The sequence below is a fragment of the Meleagris gallopavo genome, chromosome 8, assembly GCF_905368555.1.
Source record: "Meleagris gallopavo chromosome 8, MGAL_WU_HG_1.1, whole genome shotgun sequence".
Lineage (NCBI taxonomy): Eukaryota > Metazoa > Chordata > Aves > Galliformes > Phasianidae > Meleagris > Meleagris gallopavo.
The window spans coordinates 28,495,006-28,515,849 of record NC_139411.1 but is presented as its reverse complement, the minus strand read 5'-3'; the positions used below and the strand labels follow the sequence as shown (position 1 = coordinate 28,515,849).

Sequence of the window (20,844 nt, the reverse complement as noted above, 5' to 3'; positions counted from 1 at the left end):
TCTCTCAGAATATTCATTCCCTCTTCCTTAAACACTCTTGTGGCATGGAGCATGAGGGCGTATCCTGGCAATGCACGTTTAGTGCTTACCCACTTCACAGGAGTCAAGCCTCAGATCAGCAGTCAGGTGATGGGGTGGTTGGTTTTGGAAGATATTATTGTTTAAACAAGCTGTGTATTTATGACCTGGAGTCATAAATGGGCTAGAAATGAGGAGTGCTTTCCCAGGGCTTAAATTAATTCAGTGTTGTTGTTTTTGTACTTTACAAGAGATCACAATGCATGGGGCGACTGCTGAAGGCTGAGGGAGAAATTTTGTCCTTTATTACAAAAGATCATGAACTTATTTTAGATACCTTTATTTTAACGTGGTCTGGCTGCATAATAATTGACAAAGCATGAGTTGAAAACTGATCCACTGTTTTTCATGTTTTCTGACCATTTATATATACACTTTACAAAACTATATGTAAACATGGTATCTATGCTGCAGTACATAAAACATCTGCAAGTACGGGAAAAGAAGGCACATCCATATTTTAATTATACAAATAAAAAGACACCACAGTTGATAAGGACATTGTGTGTTATGTTAAATGCTTCCTTTCAAAGCTGAATTTTTTCTCTTCACAGACAGAGACCATCTACCCCAATGCTGTTCTTCTATTAGACTGTATATCTAAATCTTTATTATCTTTAGCGAAGTTGATGATTTTACTTCCTTTCTGAAAGATAAATATATGTATTTGCATACATATTTACATAAAATGTTTTTTGTTTGAACTGCTCAAGTTGCCAGCTTACACCCAGAACGTGCTGAGACTAAATACTGAGAATCCTGCAGCTTCCCTTAGCCACTCACAGTAAAGCTAAACTGAAGTTGAGATGTGAAAAATAAAATCCAAAAGATGGGAATATAAAACAGGACCTTCATGCAGTTCTTATTCCTTTTTAAGGGAAAGGAACTGCATACATTCAGACATACTTGTTTACCCAGTGCTGTGTGTTTGTTTGGGGGCTGCATTGTGCACAGCTGCTTAGCTGGTTGAAACTTCATTAAATTGTACTGACTAAATAGAGATACCCTGATCCGTATGAAATATTTTCTTTTTCCCAGTGTTCCATAGGCAGTCAGGTGGAGCTCGCTTTGGAAATCAGGGGAGAAGTTGTGCCTTCAACAAACACAACTCCTTGCCACGTCTAAACTCTTAGTTCCAGAATCTGCCAAGTAAGTTAGAAAAGTTATTGGCAAGAGCTGAGTTCACTCTTACGAGTCTAAACAGAACAAGAAGTAACGTGATGGCTTTATAAAGCAAACAGTTTAAATTCACATGTTTATACAGATTTATACTACACGTTTAATCAAAAATATACTGTGTAATATTCAATGAAATTAAATACACAGAGGAAAACACTATACAAATTCTCTATAAAAGCTTTTTTTTTTCCCTCTTTATAAGGCAGTTAGCAGTTGACTGTATACTCATGGGAGATGAATAATATACCTTTGGTTTTTGACCATTCCACTATTAACTCTACAGTACAACTAAAACATACTTCTGGATGAGATGTTTCACACTGCATTTTGTACACCAAAATATATTATATGGCTTTTAACGTTACTCATCACTTTCATATTCTTCTTCATCACCTATGGGATAGGACTGGATGTTGTTCTGAGTATACATTTTTGTTTTAACAGGGCAGTTGTGATCCATGAGTATAGCCTGAAAGAAAAGAGGTGAATGTTAGTGTTCCTGCGTAGCGCCCAGTGGCGGCTGTGATTCACTCTCTTCCACAACAGCAGAAACTAAATTGATTTTTATTACAGTAATTTAGTTTGTGTCCTTAGATGTATGAGATGGGATCTTGACAGCACCAGCACAGTTCTTAGTGGAGCCACTATTTCAGCTCCCGTGTTAAATACATCTAGCTGCTTTCCCATTGCAGTAACTTGGCACTCTCATATTGCGTCGCCACTGCTTAAAAGCTGGGTGAATGAGCCCCCCTGTCTCCCTTGAGCCTCCTGCTCATGTGCTTGCTTTTCATCCAGAAGCAGCTGCGGTTGGTGGGAACAAAAGGACAAGGAATATGGAGCTCAAGAAGGGACGTGAAGCATGAATGCTTCAGAACAGATTTCAGCCTTGGAAGGGGCTGTAGGTACAAACCAACTGCAAAGTAAACTTTCTATTTCAATTTTTACAAATAACGCTGTTTTATCAGGTGGAAATAACAAGTAATAAATGCATTATTAGCTGGAATCTTTGGGATTATGTAGCGCAAATATGTGCAACCCAATGCAATAGGAACAACAAATCTATTGCAGGGAGCACGTAACTAAGCTTTTCTTTGTGCATCTTAGAGCTATAATGTGGCAGGGTTGTTTCAGAAATGATGCATGAGGATGAGATTGACTGTGATGAGATAGACTGTGCTGCTCCTGTTTTGGGGAGTTACAGGCAAAGATATAGAAATAAGTTTTAATTCATTTCAATGAAAAAAAAAACATTAAAAAAAGGTGTTATGCTTACCATTTTCTCTTCTTTGGCAGGTGGACTTCGAAGGAAAAAGCACAGAGGAGCAAAGAGAATATCCACAATCCCTATAATTGTCATGAGCCATGGAAATCCAATTGCTTTTGCAATGGCACCGCCAGCAGAGGGACCTTTTAAAATTAAACCCTTTTTCTGAATACCATAAAACTTGCAGCATTCACTTCAAACAGTAATTTTACGTGCAAAAATCCTCTACTTTTCAAAGTGATTGGAAAAAAAAAATGTACATGTACAGTTGAATTCCCCCACTTGAACCAATGAAATGAGAGGTGTTCCAAGGAGCATTCACATCCACCATGTCAGCATGTTTCTCTTTGTGGTGAAGAATGTTATAAGCAGGAAAATGCAAGACTTACCTATTGCAAAGCCCATGCAAAAGGCAACATCAGCTATGGCATAGACACTGCCATAGACCGACACATGGCGCAGATCCACGAGGTAGCCCATGATGGGCATCATGGAGGAATCCACCATTCCTGGTTGCGAGGGAGGGGAACAGAGATCAGGAAAACTATCCTGATTTTTACAAAAACAACAGACTGAACAAGGTAGTGCAATTTTTTCTCACCAATGGCAAATCCTACTCCGAAATTGGGTGCTATGAGCCCATAGATGTTCTTAGCAAATGGTACCTGTAAATGGCAGTTCAGACAGTTGATCAGGTCACACTGCATGTGCTAATGAAGTTTATTTTGTTTTTCTAAGAGAAATTCTCAAAGCAGTTTGCACACACTTTGCACAGATGTGCAAGCTAGAATTTGGGGCTTGTTTGGGACTACTTCAGGTAAGAGCCATTACACCACTGACACTCGCCATTACAAACAGGAGTAAAATGTTGAGTGGCATTCAAAAAAAAAAAAAGATCTTCCTCCTTTAAAAGTCATCCTTCAAAGTAATTGAAACACTAAGATTGGAAAGCGCTCAGATCTGCAACCTGTTAGCTGCACGTTATTCAGTGAAGTATATGGAAAGCAGAAACCTCAGTGAAATCTCACAGTAAAGCACAATTTCAAAGATGAACACGGGGAGATTTGGATTGTTTGAAAGATGAATGATCTACTTACACATAAGATGCTTATTCCCACAATGAGCATTCCTAGTAGAGCACAGAGCCACCTGAAAAGGAAGAAACATCACTCAGAGATCGGTGGTTATAAGGCACTTGAGATGATTTGGGTTGGTTGAGAGCCACATCTGATGTGCAAACCTACACAACTAAAGGTGGAACGTGTTCCAAAAATGGTTTTGCTACTGTAGAACAACTTCTAATAACTCCCAACATCAACAAACTGCCCCGGAAACACTGGAAATGGAGCACGAACACACTGGAAGATTATTAATATTTTTTGAGTTAAGCATACCTTCCCATTTTGTGCGCAAGTATCCCAAAAAGATTAGTCCCAATAAGATAAGAGATACTGGCTGGAAGAAACGCAACGCCTGAAAAATATGAATGAGATGTTTTATCGGCAATGATTCCAGCGAGGTGTTGGGAGAAATTAATAAATGCCAGACACTGCAGTTCTGAAGCAAACACATCTGACAAAGTCTTTGTGTGCAGCCCAGAGAATCAAATATCCGGTTTGCTGCAGCAATCTCAGGACATCATCTATGAAATGGAGGAGCAGTGACACCTGCAAAAAAAGTGTTTCTAACTGTAGATAGTTCAAGGAAGCTCCTTTTCCCCTGACGGATATTTCTGGGCTTATGGCAGGTGTAAGGACGGAGGTCAGGCCTTGCTCCTTTTGAGTACCTCAGTGCCCTGAAGTACAGGCTGCCATTGGGCCCCTGGTCAGGCAACAGCTCAAACTGAGCACCTAAAGAAGCATTACAAACAATATATTTTTTTATATTTTATTTTTTTAAGATTTAGTAGGTTTTTAATACAAATAACTAACAGCCCCAGGGAAACTCCACTGGTTTAAAGGCTGGTTCCAGTGCTCGAGGCTTCCTCCTCTTCCTCACCCTTCATGAGGCTGGGGGCAGAGCCCAGACAAGGGGCAATGGGGAGGAAGCCTTGGAAGGTAGTTCTGATTTACAAAGCAGCCATGATGGTACACAGTCAAACAATTTCTTTGAGCGTGTGTACTCCTTGTCCCTCACCAAGGCAACACAGGCTTTCTCATTTCCTGCCTATCCATCTTCCTTCCGATCTGTCTGATATTCATAAGAAAAATCAGGAGGTAATTTTTAGCACAGTAATATCCTCTGATTGAAATCCTTACGGGTTAACAATGGTGATGCTGGGGAAACCTTTTCACCTGTGCAACTGCATCTGTTTCACTGTGGCCTGGTGCAGCCTTTTGTACCAAACGGTCATATAAGAGCAGAACTTGAAAACTGGGAAAAAATCCTGCAGGTTGGGATGTACACACGCAGTGGTAAGCTGTGGTACACTGAAGCATAGCTGCAATTTTCTGAGTTAGCTTTATGCACAGTAACATTAATTGATTGAAATCAGGACCTTTGCACCTTCTTGAAATCATGCTTCAAACCGCTAGATCTCAAAACTGCCTAAGATCATCATTTGCTTAAACCCTTGCAGTCTGAGATGTAGTTTAAGAGGCTTAAAAACTTTAATTAATGCTGACAAATCAGATAAAGCATAAGGGACTCAATTATTTATATCACTAAGGGGTTAAAATTATTCTTAAACTGGATATTTTTCCTCTAGGAATCTCAGTTCAAATAAGAGATTTGTGAGTCTCACTTCTGTTGCATCAGTTACACCGTACTCCAGCAATAAATCTCCAGCATGGCCCTGTGGGGCTGCTCTGCTGCTCACAGTGCTTTTTGCAGCAGCACCACTGCAAATAAGAGCAGCAGCATGACTGAATCAGCATGGAGACTTCCATCAGATAAATAACAATGCACAAAAATGACATGCTGTACTTTACCCAGTTGCCATTTTTTCGAACACATGGTCTCCATCATCCAGATGGGTAGTGCTGGTTCAAGCATTGCAATAGCCATGTTTGCAAAGCAGATCGATCCTTTAGGAAAAGGACAGGAGAAGAAACAAAGCTGAAAAATTAGTTGTTTTGATTCTGAATAAAAAGCTGTGCAGAGAACAAGTGCTCTTAAAAAAAAAACCAAAACACTGTGCTTCTTGCAGTCCTTTTTGTCATGCACCAAATGTTGATTAATGTTAAAAGAACAGAACGTAAAATCACTGCACACTAACTTTTTATATATTTCTGTTCTCCCAGAAATTCTACAATAAAGGTTAAGCTATATTCATACTGTGAAGGGAGAGCAGCAAAGTCCGCAGCAAGCCTGGTGACATTTAGAAAGTTCATGAGGTCTGAATGTTCTGCAAATGATGAACTAAAATTCCCATCTTCTGGTCTTCATCTCCAGTCTCCTGAGGCGGAATTGGAGCGCCGTTGTGTAAGAGACACGGTCCATGACCTGTACCTCCATCACTCCAGGATGAGGAAGAGGAGATATGGAGGTCTTGGTCCTAAAAATACCATGGAGCAGCCAGAGAAATACCTATCCCCTACAAAGGGGTGCTTTGTATACAGACCCCACTGCCAGCAGCCACAATGCCTGGGCTTGGCTCAGCTTGCCTAGCCATGTGAATTTCAAGTGCTTTCAGATCTTTTTGAATCTCAGGACATTTGGTCACTCAGGTGCAAAGGACAGAAGTGCTGACTGAATCCAGCCTGCGGCTCCTCTGCCCGAGTAACATTTTCTTTCAGCACTGCAGCTGTAGTGCAGGGTGCCAAACCCCTCACTAATGCTTTGGATTTTCTTTCCCTCTTCCTCAAAAGAACCGAACTCATGTACATGAGACATGTCCCCGCTGCTCATCCTTCACAAAACGACTTTCAGAGGAGTTTAAAAGTCACTGCTAGAACTGACAGCCTCAGATGCGTGTTCCCACTTTTCTTTCTAACATTTATAATCCCAAAGACTCCTACAAATGTCGCTTTTTGAAGAAAAAAAAAAAGAAGTTTAAGTTGTCTTGAGGTCAGAGAAGTACTATTCCTCTCGGAACAGGCTCCTCATTGCGCAGTTCAAAACGAAATGAGCACGGATGTCATTCTTTGCTCGAACCTGTCAGACCACATTAGGCTGTGTATCTGTGATTGCTGCAATGAACTTGCAGGCCTGTCACTCACTCCCTTCCTGGGGCAGGCAGTAGCTGCTTGGCTCACCTTTACCCTGCAGACAAAGGATTGCATCCAATGGGAACCTTTCCACTCTGTTGCAAGGCTCCATGTCTGCCAGGAACCCCAGCCAAGCACCCAGGGGCTGCCCTGCCTTGGCCAAACCCAGCCAAGCTCAAGCTCAGTGCTGGAAAAACATTTCAAGCCAAACAAATTGCATCCAGAGGAACCTACGCCATTCCGACAGAGGCAGATAAGTACAAAAGATCCTAGCCCACTCAGCAAACTTCACAAAGTAATTAGAAATACACATGCAGGTATTGCAGCTATTTCTTATTAGGACAGGAAATATCACCAGAGCTTGTCAAGGTAGTTATGTGCATGGTGACAAAGCTACTTTGGTCTTAGGACATGCTTCAAGGGAAAGGTGGGAGCCTGAGCTGGCAGTCTGCAAACTCAGGGCAAATCCAATAACAACCAGGCACCCTGACTGAAGCTTCCCCAGACAGGCTTGCTTGGGCTCAACGTGGCTCAGCTAAAGTGAATGGAGTGCTTCAGATACATGAATCAGTCAGGAAGCATTTGTGCTTCGGAAATGCAAGCCGTTATGGATCAAGTGTGTGACACACACCCAGGAGATTAGATCTGAATTTATACCACAAAGTTAGTGTACCTGAATTGAGAACATGAAAAACACTTTAGCTGTTGGCCCTTTTGCAGCACCCCTAAGATAAAGGCATCTTTCAACTTGTGGTTGACAAATAGTCCATTAGAGATGCAGTGAATTGTGTCATTTTTCAATGTAATATTCTTTTTAAAAAATAATAGTTTAAAAACAAAAAATGTTGTTCCTTGAGCTTCACATAAAAAGAAACAGGAAATGACATTGCTGCTAAACCAAGCTAGCTTGGGCCAGGATGCCGGGAACAATGCCTGCAGTTGGATTAAATACATGTATGTATAAATAAAGAGACCTGGTACCTGCTGCAATGATGATATATGGGTCCTTCATAAGCGTCAGTAATGGTGTCCCCTTCTGACTCTATGAAACAAGTGAAAACTTGGCATTAGGAAAGACAAAATGTCAGCTGTGGCTAACAGCATTTTACTGCAATACTTACTTCTGCCTGTGCTCTGGACGGCTGCAGAACAAATAATTGAACAGCTGTGGAAAGAAACCAATACTGTAACACTGCTCGAAGAGGAAGGTTAGCAGCTAATGCAGTGTGCTACATACATACAGGGTCGCATGGACTCCATGGGTACTGACCTCCATCAAACAGAGCCAGAGCTGCCAGCACGAGGAACGGAGAGCTCTTCCCCACAAACTCATACATGATGCTCCCAAAGGGTGGGCCCACTGCGGGGGAAAGGAAGGAGTCTGGGGTGAGGCCACGTTTCTGATCCTCAACAAGTGTCATCTGCAAGCATTTGGGCTGCTGGCACGCCAGGGCCAAAAGGCTCCATTTGAAAAACCCACAGATCTCATTGATCATGTGATTATGGAAACCATAATCTTCACACTCCAAAATATTCTTCCATCTAAACAAAACCCCAGCATCACGGAGATTACTGTCTGACTTTTATCTGCCTAAGGTACACTTCTGTGTAAGAAACAATTCTTAGCATGAATTGTGAAACTAATCTGGAGATGGCATGATAACATGGCACTTGATGAGACCTTCCCGTGTTTCCATAGACAACAGGTGGGAACTTTATGGCTTCCCTTGGTGGCAGAGCCTGACACTGACCTAATACTCCCATAGCAAGGCCTCCCAGTGCAATTCCCATCGCGTTGCCTCTCTCTTCATCGTCTGTGTATACACTGGCAAGCATACCCATCCCTAAATCATAAACAGAACAAAGTGTAAATTAAGCAGCTGTGTCTTACAATTTATTGTCATCATTTTCCAGCCCTACTGAACATTAGTCAAAGGAAACATTAGGTAACTCTATACGCAAATATACATACATATCTATCCACGTACGCACATACTTGTGTGCGTGTCTATGTCCCCTCCTCATGGAGTTTGCCTTGAAGCAGAAGAGAGTTTGGCATACGTAGATGCTCTCCATAGCATGTTTTATTACACCATATCAATCAAATAAATTAATGATGCCCTGATTTGCTGGACTCTTCGTCCTTCCCTTTGCTCCAGAGTGTTTAGATGATGCTTTTCAACCAGACACAACCAAGCTGTTACAAGTGTTCAGTTTTTTACCAGCACACAGATCTGGTACCTGGCATGAGGTCTGGTGCCCACTGACAGCTGTACCCAGGTCATGGCAAGCTGTGCTCTCAGCATAAAGGATCATGCACAAGTATGAGTATTTCAAGATCAGCATCCAAAATTAAAGGGTGCTTTTGACCTTTATCTTCACTGTCCTCTCTTCTGCTCATCTAATGATAAGCCTTCATTTCACAGAAGTAAACGTGAAGCCTAATTTGTTTGTTTTTGTGAAGCACTCAGAGGTGAATGCTACAGGAGGGTTCTTACAGAAATTAATACTTCTGTTTTCAAATCAAGGCTCTAATAGGACTTAGTAAATAAGGTCCACAGCTACACAGTGAGCCAGAAAGAGGAAACACAGCACTGCATGAGTAAATAGCAGCCATCATGTGCACCATGAGCAGAGGTCCTGAATGAATGTGCTTACTGGAACCTGTGGCTGACTTCAGATTGCTCACATGAATCCTAGGAAGCAAGTTAGAGAGTGCTATCAGATTTCACAACAAATTTGTGCAGATTTGGAGAACTATTCTGGAAAAGAGTAGGATGATGAAGGTTTATGCTTTGATGGGAATAAATCAGCAGAGATACAGGGCAAATACTGCACCCAGTGCTGCAGCCCAGAGAATTGCACAGGGGATGAACAAAGGATTAGAAAAACCACCAGTGAGGAACCTCTGCGTCCCTTTGGATTTAAAACCAGAGAGGAGAAACCAACTCACAACGTGGTATGGCCTTGAAAGTTAAATAAGCTTTCAAGGGAAGTTTTCAGGGGAATTCTCTATTCACCTTCCTTCTCAAGCTATATTTGTATTCATGAACAAAATGTATTTTCCTCTAGTTTTCATTCCAGAAATGATTAAATAGTTTGGAACGAAAACCCATACTCCATTTCACTTCTTCATTTAAAAAAAGTAAATAGATCTGACATTGGACATCTAGCAAAGGCAACCTGTATGCTGAATTAGTAGACAATGGAAACAATGCTTTGTAACAGAAATTTCAGATGCAGGCAGAGGTACAATCCCCACGGTGATACGTACCAACGTAAGTTCCTGGTGACCTTTGAAAGGGCTGAAAATGAATTTAAAATATTGAAGGCACACATGCAGAAACCCCAGAGAGCTCTGCCTTACTGCAGCCCAAACACCAACGAGTCTGAAAAGACATTTGGTTTTGAGCTACTGCATAGGAAAGAGGCAGGATTTTTTTTTAAGTGAAATACATATAATTTGAGTAACTTTGTATGATTATTGAAACTATAGGAAAAAAAAAAAAAAAACCACCACAATTTAGAAATGACTGTTACTGAAACCTCTGGGATCTGTGAGCTGTATTTTACTCCTGTACGCTCTCTTACCTGCCACTGAAGAACAAGAGGAACCCACCCCTTGAAGGGACCTTGCAATGAACAGCAATGTGTAGCTCCCTGAGAAGGCAAACACTACAGAAAAGACAGAGGCAAATTTTGAAAATTAGGTTAACTCTAACTAGGTTAAAAAGTTAGATTTCTTTAAACTGTAATAAAAAACTTCGTGCCATTTAGTCAGGTGTTTACTGTGCCTTGTGTCACTTTCAATGCTAACTACATTATTATCTCTTATTGCATTTGGAGGTGTCAGTGTCGAATTGTTCTCAGGTGTCTGAGCCTTCTGGTAACACAGAATACGGGCACCCAAGTCGTTTTAACTAATTACTCAGGTTCTGATTGCACCCTGCTCTGATTCAGCTGCACACAGAGATAATAAGACCTTTCTTGCCAGCCTTTATTTAAGGCTGCCCAACCTAAACCTCTGTGCACTTAGGGAAAGCAGGAGCTAAGAGAAGCCCTCCAGGCTCAAAGTAGTGTTTCTTCCAATGAGCAGCCAAATTGTGAGATTTTTGCAGTGGTGTTCCACACTTGGTGCCGTGCAATGCATCTGGCCATAAATTGGAATTATTACTCTTATCTCCAACCAGAATCTGTCAGAGGATCCAAAAATCCAGAGCTGTCAGAACCTACCATCAGGTAATCTTTTTCCATCACTTTGTTCTCCTTGCTGTCAGAAATACTGTCCTAATATTTAATGAATTTTTTCCTTGATATCGTTTCTTTTTTTTTTTACATGTAGTGGATGTGGGAAACTTAATTCCCATCCTTTTTTTTGTGATGCACTCTGATACATCTTCAATCTGTCTTCTGAAACAAGCTCAATTTTTAACAATTCCTCACAGGCTTCCAATGATCCTTTGTACTCTTTCCCTCGGGATCACATCTTGAAATATCACACCAAAAGTAAATGTAAACCAGCAGCTGAGGCCTTATCAGTGCCATTTGGAGTGGACACATTATCTCAGCTGACTTGTAAGCTATGCTCCTGTTTGTACATCCTACGGTGATGTCAAGCAACGCTATGATACTGTTGACTTTTATATTCTATTCTTGGGCTTCACATTCTCTTTCTGATAAGGCCCCGTGAGTCGTAGTTGTTAGGGATCCTGAAAAATAGCCCTCATGATTGAAAACTCTATCAGTTTAAGAGTGTGTGAGCACTGCTCAGACCATGGGAAGCTGAGAGGAAGGTTGAGCTAAGAAAGGGACCAGCTGAAAGGGGATGGAAGGCAATGAATTCCTTTGAGAGGTCCATAAAAGCATACTTGTCAAATCTCTCTAGCAGCCACTCTTACACTTTTTCTTACACTCAGTTCCTCTACATCAACAACAAGAATTCCTAGTGATAGCTATTGTAGATCACTTGTTTAAAAGTTACACCTGAACTACACCAAATAGGAAGTGGATACTTACTGATTGTTGACACAAACATGATGCAGAAGCCAGCAAACAAGGGAATCTGGTAGCCTATTCTAGAGGGGGAAAAAAAAAAAAAGTTCACATCTTTGGAATTGTCTCACTAATAGTTGCGGTTAGATTTTCCCACATGAGGACGTTAGCAATTTAGGTAATTGCACACATGTGAAGGATGCAAAAACCTGACTTGTGATTTCTTTCCAGGTTTTGAAACTATTTACAGTGGACCATATGATCAAATTGCTCCATGTTACAAATGCTTTCTCATTTGCTAAAGCAGAATTTTTTTTCTGAAATCCCTGAAAGAAATCCTTCTCTCATTGGAATGTAGCTTTCCAGTAATGTGACAATATTGGACTTTACATGGACAGTACTGGTTATGTTATGGATATTACGGAAGAGTCTATAGCAGCCCTCTTCATTTTTAGTGATAATAGTTCTGCAATAGGAGCATGATTATTCTGAGCTTCTGTTATTTTGTTGATATTTTATACAAGTAAGGGCTGTATGGGCTGACACAGAACAGGACAAAGAGAGTTTCCCCGTAATTGCTTTGATTTTTGAATTTTTAACTTAAAGAAAGCACTGATATAAATACAGAATAAAAAATCCTGCAGGTACTGTTACTGCTGTTGGTGAATGATACCATCTTTCTCTGGGTATGATGAATGCAAAAATTGAATGTCCCTATTCCTTCTTCACAAAGGGGTGTTTTGTGTGTCAAGGGCCAACCCAGAGGTGTGTAGGTTGGACACTGTAGACAAGAAGTCTGAGTTCTGTAAAGAAATCAAACAATTTGACTTGCCATAAGGACTGTGAGACAGCAATTCAGAACTCCTAAAATTACATGGAATTGAAATCAGTTATTTGCTTGAAAACAAATGCCATCTGAAGTGATTGCCATATCCATTTTCTATCAGCAGATTAAGAGACATTAGCTATGAGATCTTCCATAAGCGTTAATGAGCTAAATAAATGGAAGGGCCATCATAGTCTTGTAACTTTAACTGAAGGACCAGCCTCCATCCACTTGAAACAAATTTCACCTCTTTCAATAGGCTTTCTACATTTGGAAATTGTCTTAGCTATTGATAGTTGTAAGAAAACAAGTATTTTGGATGTCATTTTGAATGCTTAGTGAAAGTCTGTTGGAATTCTGATCTTAGTTTTTGCAGCTGTGGATATTATTCCTCCTTTATCTTGGACGTAGTCACTAGGTGTGTAACAATACACAGCAGAGCACCATGAAGACAGAACTAGAGCAGAACTTGCCTTTGCTACCCAGCAGCCTGCGATGCTTTACTGCACGTGTTTAGGTCTAACACATTTCCCTTTGGGCAGAGAGTCATCTCAGAACCAGGCTGTGTGGGCATCGCTAGTTCTTTTAGCCAAAATCTGTATTACCTGTGGCCCACCATACAAGATGTGAAGGTATAAATGTCAGCAGAATGTGTTTGTGCTGAATCAAGCAAATCATAATCTTCTAAAAAGGTCAAAATTGTCTAAAACTCCCCTCCAATTTGGAGGTGATGTGTTGCCCTGCTCAAGGCAACACAGTAGGCAACCCTACTGAGTCTCCAGAAGTCACTCTTATTCTTGCTCAGGTTCTTACCCACCTGCAGCTGACAGAGATATGCAGATTGCCTTTCCTGCATAATCTTAGCAAGTCCTGCCTCCTCCTAACATAGCAGTGTTAATTAGTTGGCAGTTGTGTGACCACAAACCTGAGCGGCAGTCCCTGGTCTCTCCAACATAGAGAACAAACTGGCATTACCCCATCAGTCAGGTGTTTAGGGATTGTGTCCCCTGGCCCGTTCTGCTCTTGCCATGACATGGCATGCTCCACTGCAACAAGATCTGCCTTGTCTCCTTTTTCCTTGCTGTCATGCCTTAGTAAGTCATTTTCATAGGTGCTCCTAACAAAACACTGCATGAGAATCTGCATTAGCCACAGCTTGAGCACAAGGAGGCCACCTGGAGCTGCTCTCCCCACAGGTGTCTGACTCCTGAAAAAACAGAGCCACCAGTTACAGCAGGGAGAGGAAAGGCTGCTGGTGACAAAGAATGCCTAAATTACTCACCTTGGTGCCACCTTGGCCCCAGACAGCAGAATTGTTTGGAAGTGGATTATGTTCATTAACAAGGTTACCCCACAATGAGAAAACCACTTGACAGTTTTTGTACTGCAGGCAAATAAAGGTTACACTGACCAGGTTAGCAGCTGTGGGACATTAGAGCCTAATTGCCAATCCATTAAGGACTGCAAATCTACTGACTTTAATATTGTGACTGCTTAGTGTTACGGGTACTGAGGGCCAGCATTCTGGCCATTGACTTCACCCCTGTGCAGACTGGGGAGGATCTGTAGCAAGAAGAGTATTTTCCTCAAGATCTCCATCTTAATGCTCTATGCTGGGCAGGCAGAGGGGCTCTGGCCAGCTGAGATGGGTGCTCAGGCATTTCAATCACCTACTGAAAACCCAAAAGAAAGCTTACATTGGAACTGAGCTGTAAATAAGGAGTTGTAAATGTTTCTTTATTTCCCTGCCTCACTCTTTTTATACATTGTAAATATCTCGTGGTTCAAGCCATGCTCTCATATATGCAAAGTTCACATCTATAGACAGGCTGGCTGTAAAAACTATCATGCAAACATCTGTTCATTTGTTGATAAACTTTGAAGCCATGTATGGATAGGCATAAAGTTAAAACTATGCATTTTTTCAGGCTGGAAGATGAAGGGAGAGAGCTGCATGGCAGCTGATGCTCTCACTGACACTAGTGAGTGGTGGTGCCAGCACAACTGGGCTCTCAGACTAATTCACAGTGAGGAGCGATGCTTTGGAAAAAATAATGGAGTGAATCAGACATAGGAAGCTGGTGCCCAATTTCTTCTCTGGAAGAATTAGGAAAAGCCTTCAAACTCCCCTTGACTGCATGTCCTGCTCACAAAGTGCTCTGTAGCAAGTGCTGTGCTGTTTTATGGTTTCTCATCTTTGCAACGTGCACCTGAGCAAAAAAAAATCTCTTTGGGTCTGCACTGGAACTGTGCTGCTATGGGAGGTGTGTTGTTCACATCCTGTGGCAGAGCCATTGCTCTGGTGTTCTGTTTGCTAGGACTTCCACCAGGGCTGGGAGCAAAGGGAAGCTGGTGGTGCATCTTGAGTTGCAAACCAGTTCATGAAGACAGGTATGTAATGTGTCTCGTGTTGCTTCAAAAGAGATCAGCTTTAAATAAGAAACGTTTTTAGCTTGCTTCTAGAATTAAGCTAATTTCAAAAGTTATTGTTAAAAATCTTGAATTCTAGTTGTTTTAGAAAAAGATGGAACACCCTGTTGCATCCTTATACAAACTCAAGCACTCAAAGCCAGTACATATTTAAAGCCAATAACTATGCTTGTTTAAAACTCTCAACCGTTCCTAAAGAATTATATTTAAATGAAAAATAAAAGCTATGAATATGGTTTAGTACTTAATTGAAACTTACACCTTAACAGGGTGTGCACAGCAGTTTTTAAACAAAGAAACCCATCCTCCTTAAGCTGTTTTACTTTCCTTAATTTTGCCATAACAGTGATCATTTAACAGCTTATCAGTGGTACAGTCTTTATAATGATAACTCATATCTTCTGTTTCATTGTAGTAGTTTTCAGACTTCCTTTCAAATGAACACATACACAGTTCTTAGGAAATGTCTGTTTTAGAGCTGTTGAGTTTTTTTTTTTTTTGCCAATGGCTCCGACACTTAATTGATAAATACGTAAACTGATGTTTCTCACTAAACATTTCTCAGAATGAAGGCAGATGCTGCTACCAAGACCCAAACTACGCACAAAAGAAAACCAGTAATCCTTAAATCTAATTTAGGGGCAGTTTGCCATGAGGACACTGCCACGTGTGGCTGAGTGCTCTCCTTACTTCTCCTTTTCCCATTTTCTGGGCACTGAGCCTGCAGATACTGCCACTGGGAGGGAATTTTCATCCCCGTGCACAAACCTATGGGATGGTTACATCCTGGCTGCAGGGCTGCCAGCACCAGGGCAGCACTGGCACTGGTGCCACTTGCAGTGAGGGGTGAACATCTTGGAACAAGGAGGAAACCCAAGAACATCTACCTCACTGCCAGCTCTAAGATCTGTGGGAGATTCCAGCCTCTGGCCCCAGCACTGGGCACAGATAGGCATTGGGATGGTTGTGCCCTCTTGCTGATGCAGAAATCCTATCTACAGCATGATGTGACTGCACTAATGAGAGCCATCAGCCATGTGGGGTGTGTTCTTTTTTTTTCCCAAGTTTGTATCATATTGTCTACAAACTGCCAAACAGCAAAATCCAGAGAAAATAAATATAAATAGGGCCATAATGCAGGCACTTGGTAAAACCTAGACACCTAAAGAACTGTTATGAAAATATGATTTGATTTTATATTGCTTTGGTCGTGGAAGAGCTGTCATGGCCTCACAAAGCAATATAGGAAATCTAGATCTGCTCCTTACGTTGCAGCTGTGTTTGCGTAAAAGTTATATTGTAATGGCAAATTGTTTTGGAGGGAATGTTGAAGGAAATTTGGAGGAATGAAATAGAAATGAAGGAATCTCTTTAATATAAAGCTTTTGTGTTGATATCAGTCCCACAGATTTAATATAGCTGTGGGATTCTGAATGTCATGAGTCAAACCTCTGCTTATCACTCAGTTGGATATTTCTCTCAAAATGGCATTAAACATTCAGTTTAGCCATCACACAATATTTGTGACATGCCAAACCCAAAAAAGGTAGTTTGATTTCAAAACCTGAAATATTTCACCTTAAAGAATGTTGGTTTGATTATGGCCACCAATGATAAGTTTAAACCTATGATGACTTAAATGTGTTTTCAATTGAGAAGATGGACAAATTTCTTCTGTGTATTGTTTCCTGATAGGAAAATATCTTCATTATGGGAATAACTTAATGAGAAACAGGAAAATTAGCGACCTGACTAAATATAATTTGGAGTTTATTCCCTACAGAGATTAACATCTCTATCTAGAAGAACTGCAGCTTCTTCATGGGAATCAATCACACAGAATGCTAACAATAAAATAAAATGAATTATTAACATGAAATATTTAAATGATATTACAAATACTTTTTAATCTCCATGTAAACATATTCAATGCTTGGATTATTTTTTGTTGTGGGTTATTTTAAATTCACTGACGTTGGTGCTTACAACGCTGATCCTGCTCAGATAGATATTCTGTAACATACTGTCCAAACATTTTGTTCAAGCTACCATCTATATGCAAAGGATTCAGAGATGACAGTCTGAAGGTTGGACTGGATCCTGCACTGGTGTCATCCTGATCCACTGAACTCAGAGAGGAGCGTGGCCTTGGCAGGGTTTGGTAGACATGGAGGTTAATGAGAGCTTCATAGAATCATTAATGTTGGAAAAGACCACTAAGATCATTGAGTCCAACCACCAACTCATAACCTCCATGCTCACTAACATCCCTCAGAGCCACATTTACCTTGTACTTGGAAACCTGCAGGGGTGATGGCTCCACCGCTTCCCACATGGCTCTTAGCTCAGGTGATTTGGAACCACTGTGCACCCACAGATGTGGGTCTGGGGGAGGCAGGGATGGACCTGAACCCTGCCTGTGGTTCCAATATCACAACTGCCATGTATTGGGGTAACAGAAGTGTCATCTGTATGTAGGGCTGAATTCTTCCAACTAGGAGCTGTAGGATCTTGTGGCCCTGTGTAACTGCACTGAAGAAATTTCAACACCTCTTCAGCAAAACCTGAAGACTCAGGAGCTGGAGAAAAAGAAAAGTGTATAACACTGTCGAAGGGCTCATGTGCTCCCCAGTTTATTTTTGAAATGATGCAGGCTGTTAGGAGATGCAATTATCGGATGTATTTCACTAAAATATTCCTCTAGATAAGGTGAGAAGGGCAGTAAGTCAGGGCCACAACCGACTTAAAACTACTTCAAAGCCCTCACCCAGACTTAAACAGCAACAAACAAACCCCAGCTGAATCACACGTGAGCACTGTTTGCCTCACCTGTTTGTCAGCGGCCCTATGAAGGGGTTGGTGATCAGCTGCACCGTGGCTTTGGAAGCAAACAATAACCCAACTTGAACATTTTCATTCAGCAGGTCCTTATCTTCCTTAGGGCAGTCCGGAGGCGCAGCGGTCGCATTTACCATCATCGGTGCTGTCTGAGTGTGCTGCAGCTCTCCGGGTGCTGCCTTACCAGACTCATTTCCAGTAAGCACCATCGAGTTGTCATAGTAGGAGAAGATGCTCTGAAAACTGTCCGTTGTCGTTGAAATGACGTTAGGCTTAGCAGTCTGGATTTCTGATGCATTTTTCTCATGTTTGATGCTGTAAAGGTAACTGGGAATTATTGGCACTGGAAAAACAAATAGAATATATTGGCATCTTACTATCAGGTTGTGCGTAAAATGGAATCACCAAATTTTCTTCTTGATTAGGAAATACAAAGCTTTCCTACAGGAAACAGCAGTAAGGATTTCAAAAGGGTGAAACTGAACTAAAACAGAAGATTGCTCATGGGAGAAATTATACTCCTAATTGCAATTTAAAGCATAAAGCTCTTTCACATTAGTGTTTATTTTTTGCCAGGTTTTGTAATTATTAAGTATTCTATACAGACATCATTCAGAAAGAAAAATATGAGAAGTACCAAAACCTGTATCTGAACAGACTCCTTGTTGCATGAGTGTTTAAATCCCTTTATTAGACTGTGAAAGCACAAAAGATGAGAAAAGCATTGAAACTATTATTAAATCAAAATACTAAAAAATAACTAAATACATGAATAAAATAAGCCTCAAAAATGGTAAGTAACGGTCATAAGAAGGGAAACCATCATCGTAACACTTCTGTGTTAAGCAGTCAGTGCTAATGCATTGATGCTTACACATTTCACCATTTCTCTAAACTTAACGTTGAAAAGATCACCAGAAGGGACCTGCTTGATGTGCTTTAAGATCATAGCTGTGTTTAATTGCATTCACTGAAATAACTGTAGGGGCTTCTTGCACATATATTAACGAATAGATAATGAAATACCTAAAAACTTCATAAGAAAGAATGCTCATGCAGAAAGAACATCCAGAACGGACTTGCTAACAGCAGATGTGAAGTTTTTGTTAAGGTCTGCATTGTGGCATCAGCCTTACACCGAGGAGCAGGGTGCAGGAGTGGCACTGCAGCTGGGGGTGGGCTGGGCACTGCCTGCAGCCCCGGGGCTCTGCTGTGCTGCAAGCCACAACCCGGGAGCTTCTCCCAACCCTTTTGAAAGGAAAGTCTACATAAATACAGACCTGTGAATATGAGAGCTTATACAACTACCAGTGAAAAGTGTTCAAGCACTTTATCTGAGCAGGTTCCTCAACCTGGGCGCTGTGTTACTCAAAGCCAGTAATAGTTGCATCTTCAGCTTTGATCAGAACTCGGATTGTTTCGTTCAGCCATCTCCTAGAAGTGCTTTTCTTAAAACCCACTCCGATAGCTTTCGTGTTAACCTATCGTTTCACGAGCAGTGCTGGGGAAAGCCGAGCTATCACAAGGAAGCAGGCAGCCCAGTGTTATCTTGCCTGTTGTTTCAGTTGCACGACCACAGGAGAAAAAAAAAAAAAAAAAGATGCTGAGCTAAAAATACGGCCATCATTCTATGAAGTAGTAGTGGATTTTGGTAGGAAAAAAAAAAAAAAAGAATATATATAAAAAGATCTTTGTATGCAACTCCTTACCCTGCAACTAACAGAGAAATAAAGTGTGTGGCAGTGTTTGCAGCACCTGGAACACCGGACGTGTTTTTTAAAAAATCACTGCGTGGATCGAGAGCGTTAAATCATTCACTCAGGGAGCACATCTGTCACCGGAGATTATTTCTGGCATCAACCGAGAGAGGAGGAAAAAAAAAAAAAAGAAAAAGCAAACAAACAAACCCCGCACCACCACCGTCCACCTACCGACCACGGTGAGCAGCATGTTGTCCAGCAGCAGGGCGATGAAGACGATGAGCAGGATGAGCTTTCTGGACTGCCGGCCCTCCCGCAGCCAGCGCAGGCTGAGCTCGCCCCACGCCATGCTGCGGGACACGGCGGGTGCGGGGGGCTGCGGGCCGAGCCACTGCCCGCCCCGAGACGTCCCGAACGCTGCCGGGAGCGGAGAGCTGCAGGAGGAAGAGGAGGAGGAGGAGGATGCTGTCGGGGCAGAGGAGGAGGAGGGGGAAGGAGGAGGAGAAGGAGGACGAACTGCCGGCCCCTCCCCGACCTCAGCGCAAGCTGTGAGTGCCCTGTAAGGTGAGCCCCAACAGGTACGTGGGGAGCAAAGGCAGCGTTCCAGGCTGAACCTAAAAGGGTGTCCAGGTCGGGATGGTGCTGCTGGCACCCACTTAGGGGATTAGAAGCATTTGGTGTTTCAATCATTTCTTTCTCCCAGCTGGAGTGCATGGGTTTCACGCCCAACCTGCGCTGCTATTTGTAGTCATTGCTCATTTCTTTATACTCTCTATTAGAAAACAAACTGTACGACAGATCAGCAATTGAGCTGATAAAGAAGCACCTCCCCTATGAGGACAGGCTGAGAGATCTGGGGCTCTTCAGCCTGGAGAAGAGAAGGCTCTGAGGGGGATTTTATAGTATCCTTCCAGTACCTGAAGGGCAGGTAGCAACAGGATGAGGGGAAATGACTTTAAACTGGAAGAGAGTAGATATAGACTGCATATTAGGAAAAAGTTCTTTACCTTCAGTGTGGTGAGATGCTGGAATAGTTTGCCTAGTGAGGTTTCCCCTCGTTTGGAGCACTCAAGGCCAGGCTGGATGAGGCTGTGAGCTGCCTAGTCTAGAGGGAGGTGTCCCTGCCTATAGCAAGGGGCTGGAACTAGAACTAGAGGTCTTAAAGGTCTCTTCCAACCCAAACCATTCTATGAAGAGACCTGTTTGGACATAGATTCATGTCCTTATTTCAGGTTGTCATTCATGCCATACAACATATTGTTTTCTTTTAAACAACAGAGCTTGTATAGGCTGCTCTTTGCCCTACCTTCCCCGTGCTTCACTTTTGATAAAACCATTGAAACTGAAAGAAGTTTCTTAATGCAGCCCCAGAACCAACCATAGCACTAA

General features: G+C 41.8%; 1 protein-coding gene across 1 annotated transcript; it reads right to left on the bottom strand.

Annotated features, from left to right (window-relative positions):
* Positions 1 to 1,102: 1,102 nt before the first annotated feature.
* SLC18A2 (solute carrier family 18 member A2) lies at positions 1,103 to 19,901 on the bottom strand. The gene is made up of 15 exons (XM_010714769.4): positions 19,687 to 19,901; positions 17,747 to 18,098; positions 11,686 to 11,744; positions 10,261 to 10,344; positions 8,421 to 8,513; positions 7,940 to 8,029; positions 7,791 to 7,834; positions 7,651 to 7,711; positions 5,452 to 5,547; positions 3,916 to 3,994; positions 3,619 to 3,670; positions 3,123 to 3,186; positions 2,911 to 3,030; positions 2,531 to 2,664; positions 1,103 to 1,726 (listed from the first exon to the last, which is right to left on the bottom strand). Exons 1-15 carry the CDS (start codon positions 19,802 to 19,804, stop codon positions 1,619 to 1,621), a joined length of 1,554 nt encoding a protein of 517 aa, XP_010713071.2. The 5' UTR covers positions 19,805 to 19,901; the 3' UTR covers positions 1,103 to 1,618.
* Between the last annotated feature and the right edge of the window lie 943 nt (positions 19,902 to 20,844).

What these genes read in the sequence shown, in the direction of transcription:
- SLC18A2 (XM_010714769.4), bottom strand. Translation starts at nt 19,804, where the DNA reads ATGGCGTGGGGCGAGCTCAGCCTGCGCTGGCTGCGGGAGGGCCGGCAG. An exon ending in TTCGAAAAAATGGCAACTGG is followed by an intron (nt 3,995 to 5,451) that starts GTAAAGTACAGC and finishes CATATTTTTCAG; the next exon opens with GCGTTGCGTTTCTTCCAGCC. An exon ending in TGGGAATAAGCATCTTATGT is followed by an intron (nt 3,187 to 3,618) that starts GTAAGTAGATCA and finishes TGCCATTTACAG; the next exon opens with GTACCATTTGCTAAGAACAT.